This window comes from Gracilinanus agilis, unplaced genomic scaffold (assembly GCF_016433145.1).
Source record: "Gracilinanus agilis isolate LMUSP501 unplaced genomic scaffold, AgileGrace unplaced_scaffold51989, whole genome shotgun sequence".
Taxonomy (NCBI): domain Eukaryota; kingdom Metazoa; phylum Chordata; class Mammalia; order Didelphimorphia; family Didelphidae; genus Gracilinanus; species Gracilinanus agilis.
In genome coordinates, this window is record NW_025386897.1 from 2,234 (window position 1) to 10,579 (window position 8,346).

The 8,346-nt window shown below is 37.0% G+C and overlaps 1 protein-coding gene across 1 annotated transcript; it reads right to left on the minus strand.

The window, feature by feature from the left end:
* Positions 1 to 1,651: 1,651 nt before the first annotated feature.
* On the minus strand, positions 1,652 to 6,744 carry LOC123255772 (nucleoporin Nup43; the record flags this gene model as incomplete). Its single annotated transcript, XM_044684508.1, has 3 exons — positions 1,652 to 1,774; positions 3,149 to 3,300; positions 6,609 to 6,744. Coding segments are annotated over 3 exons (411 nt in total), but the record flags the coding sequence as incomplete, so codon positions are not given.
* Between the last annotated feature and the right edge of the window lie 1,602 nt (positions 6,745 to 8,346).

The following is an 8,346-nucleotide window of genomic DNA, read 5'->3' on the forward strand; positions in this document are numbered from 1 at the left end:
ACTTTCCCATATTTGATGATTTGTGGTTATCTTTGATATTTCCTTTCTACCCCCATCCCCACTTCTAATAGTCAATTACAAATCTCTGTTGATTCTACTATAAACATTCTTCCTCTCTTTTCTTACCATTCCATTTAAGGTACTCAGTACCACCCTGCTAGCTGCAATAGGCTCCCTAAATCCCTCTCTCATACTATTGCCAAATTTATGCTCCCTATACTGAAAAATAGTTCTGCCATTCTACAGCTAAAAACCCTATAAAATATCTCTTTACTGACTAATGATTAAACTTCATACTAGATCAGTGATGGGCAAACTTTTTAAAGAGGGGGCCAAAGGAAAAGAAATGCTCATCTGTCAGTCTGTTTCTAAGTCAACCAGTTCGAAGTTTCGTTGTATTATATCCTACTCATTGTATTTGTCAGATTAGGAATGATGTTGCACAGCCTGATAGAACATTTCAGGGGGCCTCAGGGGGCCACATCTGGCCTGTGGGCTGTGGTTTGCCCATCGCTGTACTAGATAGTTTAATATTCAAGGCTCTATGTAACCTGATACATACTATCCTTTCTACTTTATCATGTACTACTCCATTCTATGTACATTATGTTACTGTTAAACTGGATTATTTGTGGTACCCCATACACATCACACACTTTCCACTCCTGAGTCTGTGTTTGTGCTGTCTGCTATGGTTAGAATGTCCTCTCTATGCATCCTTTAAAGTCCAGATCAAATGTCTCCTTTTCTTTTCTTTTTTTAAAATTTTATTTTTTATTTCTTTTTAAACCCTTAAGTTCTGTGTATTGGCTCCTAGGTGGAAGAGTGGTAAGGGTGGGCAATGGGGGTCAAGTGACTTGCCCAGGGTCACACTGCTGGGAAGTGTCTGAGGCTGGATTTGAACTAGGATCTCCTGTCTCTAGGCCTGACTCTCAATCCAGAGCTACCCAGCTGCCCTAAATGTCTCCTTTTCTATAAAGGAATTTTTGATTCCCCATTGAAAATAGTTTCCTTCATTTCTCTTGAACTGAACTCAACATTTAGCTTAAATCTTTTTTATGCATTTATCACATTATTTTTTTATTAAAGTTGTTGAGAACTGATCTGCACATAAATGTAAAAAATAAATGTTTAATTGAACTGAAAATATATCCTTTTCACAAACATAATTCCTAAGTTTCTTCTACCCACGTCTGATTCTGATTGGGAGTGAGATCAATATAAACTGAGAAGATCTGGCCAACAAAATCAGAAGCTTATTAATCTGTATTGTACCTCTTTTCCACCTACTCTTTAGTCCATCCCTGTCAAGGTTATCAATGCCTATCAAACAATACAGTGGCAAGAAACAAGAGACACACAAAAAAGAGCCTGAAGAATCTATATCTAGTACTAACCTGTATTATAGAATTTTGTAAGCATCATCAATAAAATGGCAATCAGAAAACTTTAGGTTTGCCCTAAGGCTATTATATATTTAATCTTTAAGTAACAGAAGAATGAGACTGACTTCTCTTATGATGAAGATTTGTATTTTTTCATTTGGTATGGCAATGAAGCAGTTTCTTGAGAGAAAAATAAATTTCCCAACAAATATTTTCCAATAGGATAGTGAAATATTTGTGCACAATTCTTTTCCAAGGCCTCTTACCTTGGTGAAAAAGTGATGATTTTTCAGGAACATCTGTGGAAGCATCCCAATGCCAAAGGGATCCATCTTCAGAGCAAGTAAACAGGTGATCTGGGTTGGATGGATGGAAGTGAACTTCCCACACTACAGAACAAGAACAAATAAAGGTTTATTTTTTAATAGATTAGTTCAACAAAGATCCTATGGCTCTTAGTTGGAATATACTTAATTATGTATGTGTGTATAATAGCATAGTCAAAAAATTCTTTGCCTTGAGCCTAGACAGAATGGCAAATAAATTTTTAGGCTAGTGAAGTGAGAATCAAGTTGGGGAGGGTTTAACAATGAAAGTCGTATTATTGAAATGCTCTAAAGTACAGTAAAATGTAATACAACATTAAATTCATAAATCACCCTGGGTGCTTGTGACATTGGTTCACTAGGCATATATACTGCCTGCGACCCTGATTCCATGAAAACATAAGCTTCTTGAGAACAGTTCTGTTGGGGCAGCTAGTGTCTCAGTGGATAGAAAGCCAGGCCTGGAGACAGGAGGTTGGGTTCAAATCAGACACTTCCTAGCTGTGTGGTCCTAGGCAAGTCACTTAACCCTAACTGTATAGCTTTGTGTAGTTGGAATTTGGTACCCGAGGACTACATTCCCCTCAGCCATGTATCCCTGGGTGATCCCTATGTTTTTCACCATCCTCCTCAAGGCAAATGTATTATTATCCTATAATTCAAAGTTTAAATTCTTTTGAGAGTAATTTTAGGGTAAGAAACTTGCTTGCAAGAACCACACGCTGCACCAAAAGATCCAAAGTGAACTTTGGATGTGCTGAATTGAACCATGGTGGGGTGAGGTGAATATGCATTTATTTTGAATGTACACTCTTATACCTCTGATTGGCTTTTTGTCAATGCACCTAAGTGGTTTTGTTCTTTTTCTCTTTTATTTCCCTTTTATCCCCAAATTATTATATATACCTCTAGTTAAAGTTATAAATTTGGTTATGTTTGCATGATCCACTGGGGCAACTAGTCTCCCAAAGGATCCCAAGGGGAATGTGTAGTTGGAATTTTGTACCCCAGGACTACAGTTCCCCACAATTCCTTTCCTTTGTATCCTCACGTACATTTTTACGTTGGGTTGTTAAAGGTTTCTGTAACCACGCCTTTGGGTTTTTTTCCTTTTAACATGGCTGAAAAAATCACTCTTCTCTCTCTCACTTTACTTCCCTTTACTTCCAGTTATTATTATTAACCGTATAAAAATACTTGGAGAATTTGGATATTTAATTTAATCTTACAGCCTTTAGCACTCTTCTGCTGTGGAAGTGATACTTAGTATCAATTTTAAGAGAGAAGGTAAGGGCTTTAAAAAAAGTTGTTTCTGAAACACATGTATTAATCCAAATGCAAAAATATGAAAAATAACATATACCAACATCAAAATTTTGCTCTTAAAATTGTTATACAAATCACTAATTATAAAATTGTTTCCTCGAAAATACTTACTTTCAGCTTCATGAGCTTTCAGCAGAGAAACTGGCATGCTACCTTGTCTAACATCCCAAATACTCAACATTCCATCCTGACCTCCAGTAGCTACAACATGTTGCTGATTGGGATGTCTATCAACACAGTGGAGTGGAACTCTGTCTCCAGTCCTTTTGAAGAAAATGCAAAAAAGAAAAGAAAAAAGATACTTTCTTACATCAGTTTTTTCCTTCCTTCATTTCATCTTAAAACACCAACCAAAATTATACTAAGTGTAACTACTAGAAATTACAATTGGTGCCTCAGTCTTCAATATCCTAAGTTAACTGCCATTTTCAAGGGTAGTACTTAATTTTCTTTGATCAACAAACCCAACATAAATCTGAATTGGAAATCAGAAGCCATCTAGTCACACCCTCACCTGAACAAAAATCCCTTCAACAACATATTTTAGGAGTGGCCCCCCCGCTTTTTTTTTGCTAGAAGCCCTCCCATAAGGAACTTTTTTTAAGACAACTGTAACAGGAAATTTTTTGCTTACCTCAAGCTTAATTTCTTTCTAATCTCCTAACAACTAACTTTACATAAGGAATTCCAAAACTTGATTAGATATATATTTAAAATATCTAGAAAATCTAGAATAGAATGCACAATTATTCAGAATGCATGTTAGCTAACATAAGGAATAGCAAAACAAAATGAAGCTAATGTTTAGTTTCTGATGCTCCTATAACTATGTTTTTCATGTATGTTATGTATCAACTCTGAAAAAGAAGTCTTTCAATTTCTGCTCTTCTTAACAATGAGCTTAAATTGCACTCAGATCTAAGAAATATGATGATTTGGTGAACTGAACAAGATGTCAAAAATACCTGTTGAATTAACTTCAAAATTACTAATGGGATTGATTGTTCATTATTGTCTTGTTTTTAAATGGGAAAACATTTCAGTACCTGAATTGAAATCTTTGAACATATCCACATTTCTAAGCACAATGAAAACCAGCCATTTGCTAAATATGTTATCCAAAAACACTCCTTATTACAAATGCTTATGAGGTTTAAAAAATAGTATTTGATTTTTTGCCTAGAAACATCCAGATTGGTTTGGGCAGTAAACCACACAGATAGACAGTGTCTGTGCATGTGTAGGTAGATATAGAAACAAATAACCACATATATAACATTAATTATCAATGCAAAATGATTTGTAGAAATAAGACCTAATTTAACTATGATACAACTCTCAAAGATATTTAATTCAATTTCCCTTTGAAATTATCTTGAAAAGTGATTCAAGCTCAATTTTATGTTATATTCCCATGTTCTCTTTCACAGATTTCTTCTGTGTTTAGGTCCAGCTATTCTTCTCAATTTTGGATTATTGATTAAACTCACTATTCTTATATGGGTGTGAGTTGGTGGTATCCTAAAACATTACAAGAGAAACATCAAAGATTACTGATCACAGATTACCATAACAGACATAATAATGAAAAAGTTTGAAATATTGCCAACATGTGACAGAAACAAAATGTGAACAGATGCTATTGGGAAAATGGTGCTGACAGGCTTTTTGATGTCGGATTGCCACAAAATTTCCATTTGTAAAAAATGCAATATCTGCAAAGTGCAATAAAGTAAAGCACAATAAAATAAGGTATATATATATGGGGTCAGGCATTTCAGTTGTTTTAAATAATGGCTAATGTCCATTTAAAGGATATTCTTAAATAAGGAACCTTTATCAGCAGGCCTTTTCAATATAATTAGGAGGTGGCTTGTGAGTAAGTAGGATAAACATGCCTCATTTCTTGGGACTGTCTTGCTCTATTGTAATTCGGAAATCCAAAGGATTTTTGTTTTATAATAATGTAAATATTCAATAAAATGGTTATCTGACATGGGTAAGCATGTTAGATGATTCATTGGCACACTTGGGAATCAACTGTCTGGAAGAAACCAGACTAGCAACTAGAATGATGCTTCATGGTTGCAAAATATAGAATACCACAATCTCAAAAGAACAAAATTGTGTGTGATCTAGAAATCAAAAGACATACCTAATGGATGAAAGTCCATATGAACATATATGCAAAAAGTTGTTTAAAGTATCATCATTAGGAAACAAATGGAAAAGGAGCTGAGTCATTTGGGTAATGAGAATGATAAGAAACACATTACTTAAACACTATACTAGATTCCATGAAATATAGAGAACTAACAGAAGGCCTCTAATATGTGATGGTTTATAGAACATGGGCAAGAGTTACGCAAAATGAGGTGTGGCTGGATTAGGATCTGTAGTCAGGGAGGTGATCTAATCAATATATTACCATGTATTAATTTAATGGGTGCTTACAGCTAGGCTAGGTGGCTGGGCTTGGAGTCATAAACCCTGAGTTCAAATTATAATAATTAAAAATGGGTTTGACAAATATAAGAATTAAAAAAATAATATATTGTGGTTGCAGTTTATAAAAATAATTAACTTCTTAAGTCAAAATGACTTTTAGTACTTTCATTTACAGCAAGGTAGAAATAGTAAAGTGGGAAATATAGGAAAAAGGTAGGGAAAAAAATTGCCTAGTTACAAATACTCTAAATCCTCATCCTAGTGCTTCCAAACTGTGAATCCGAAAGCGAATATCACCAGAATCTAAGGTCCTAATCAGGAGACTGAAATTCAAAGAGCCTGAAGACTTACTAAAAAGCCAATGAGATCAGTGCACATAAGGCCAAGAGTCTTCATGCTGAAGAGTGTCCCACTGAAGTGAAGAGAGTTCTTGTGGAAGAGCCAAGGAAGGAATCCCTTCTTCTCCTTGTTCTCACCTTTTATAGTCCTTTTTCCATGTCACTTTCTCTCTCCCGGTTCACAGGAACTAATCACAGCCTACCAATTTGCCTAGCACTGCCCAAGGGGGTGCAGGGGAGCAGTGCTTGTGGCCTTTGGAGGTGTGAACTTTTTTCTTTTTCTAGTAAGTGACTTGTGAACTCTCTTACTTAGTGACTTACTAAGGGTTAAGTAGGGGTACTTTCAGTTCTTGATTAACTCAAAATAGAAAAAGGGAATAAAAAAATCCTTTCAAAATGCAACCCCAGACTCTCATTAGCTATATGACTAGGGAAAGTAACAGCACCTACCTCCCAGGGTCGTGAGAATCAAATGAAATAATGGTAAAGCACTAAGCACATTGCCTGGTACATAGTAATCACTATGTTAGCTATTGTTATTTTTACTACCTAGTAGACAACTTGTTGGTTCAGCCTCTATGTAGTGAAGCTGATTTTCTGATTATAAACTATCTATTGCCAGGTAGAAAACAAAAACCTTTCTAGCTTTGCAGAACCTGAGTTTGTGCTCTGTTGACATAGCCTTCAAAAACCCAAAATAACCCACCTCCTACAACATAGCATCAGGACAAGGCATTTGTAGAGGGATAAATCCAGTAGAAAACTAACTGTATAACAGAACTTACAGTGACAATATCTGAGAGGGTTCATTTCCTTGCTGTCTGAAATCCCATATCTTTAACTGTCCAATTGAATTTACTGTGAGAATCTCAGGAGTTCGAAGGAAGGCCACTGCATGGAGTGTACTGCTGTCTGCATTATCTACAAATTAAGAAAACTGCACATCAATAGTTGTTTTTTTTTAAAAAAAAATGCAAATCCTGAGTATATATTTCTTCTATTACTTTAAATATGAAGTCCATGCTGAATCTTTCAAGTAATTAGAGGTATTACTTTAATAGTAGAGGAAGGTTTTAAGGACTGATTAAAAAACTAAAATGTTAATATTATTTTAAATAAAATACTTTTAAAAAGTGGTGATGCAGGACTTCCGGGTTAAGATGGCGGCAGAGTAAGAAGCAGCTCTTAACCTCTCCTGACCGAAACACACAAAACTCCTCAAGGGGACATAAAAACAAGTCCAGACGAACGGAGGAACCCCACAACAGGGCACAGCGTGGAAGGTACGTGGAATCGAGACATTTCCAAGCTAAAAAGGGCTCTCACTCAAGCGCGAGCTGAGCAACCGCCCCACCCCCACCCCCTCCACACTCACCTATAGCTCTGAACCCAGCTAAAAAGAAATAGAGCAAGTTTGGGGCACCCATCGAGTCATCAGCAGCTCCGGGACCTGTTCCTGAGAGCAGCAAGACTTAGGACCCCATTAAGTCAAGAACGCACGCGAAAGCTGAGCGCGCGCGCACGCGCGGGAGCGGAAGCTGGGAGCGGAGCGCCGGCTGAGCAGAGGCGTGGGTGCCGGCTGAGCAGAGGCGTGGGTGGAGGCAAACACAACCAGGAACTAAAGCCCAAGTGGGGAACCAGTGCAGACGGGTATACGACTGTGGAAGTAGCTCCCTGAGACTTGTAAAGAAACCTCCTGCAGAGGTTCTAGCAAGGGAATCCACCAGGGGGCTTGACCTTGGAAAAAACTAAAACTCAGTCCTCAGGAGCCAATAGATCTCAGACAGACACTGAGAGCGAGGATAAACCTGAGAAGCTGCTGGGCTAATGATGGCTAACCAGTTACAGGAAATTCAGAAGAGAAAGAATAATAACAAAAAAAAGAAGTCTTTAACACTCGACAGCTTCTACACAGAGAAAATCCAGACAACCGAGCAAACAGAGGAGGAGAACAAACAACCATCCAGACCCTCCCCAAATAAGGAAAACTCCTCACAACCTATGGAAGAGTTCAAATCTGAGATTTTGAGGAAAATGGAAGAGATCTGGCAAGAAAATAACAGCTTAAAAGGTAGAATCTTGCAACTGGAAAGCGAGGCTCAGAAACCAAATGAACTGATAAGCAAATTGAACACAAGAAATGACCAGATTGAAAAGGAATACCAGAAGATTATGGCCGAAAACAAGAAGATTATGGCCGAAAACCAAAAGATTATGGCCGATTACCAGAAGATTATGGCCGAAAATCAATCCCTAAAGGCTAGAATTGAGCAAGTAGAAACTAATGATCTCTCAAGACAACAAGAACAAATAAAACAAAGCCAAAAGACTGAAAAAATAGAAGGAAACATGAAATATCTCAATGAGAGAGTGACAGACCAAGAAAACCGGTCTAGAAGAGACAATTTGAGAATAATTGGTCTTCCAGAAAAACCAGAAATTAATAAAAATCTGGACTCTATACTAACAGAAATAATCCAGCAAAATTGCCCTGAAGTCCTACAACAAGAGGGCAATATAGAC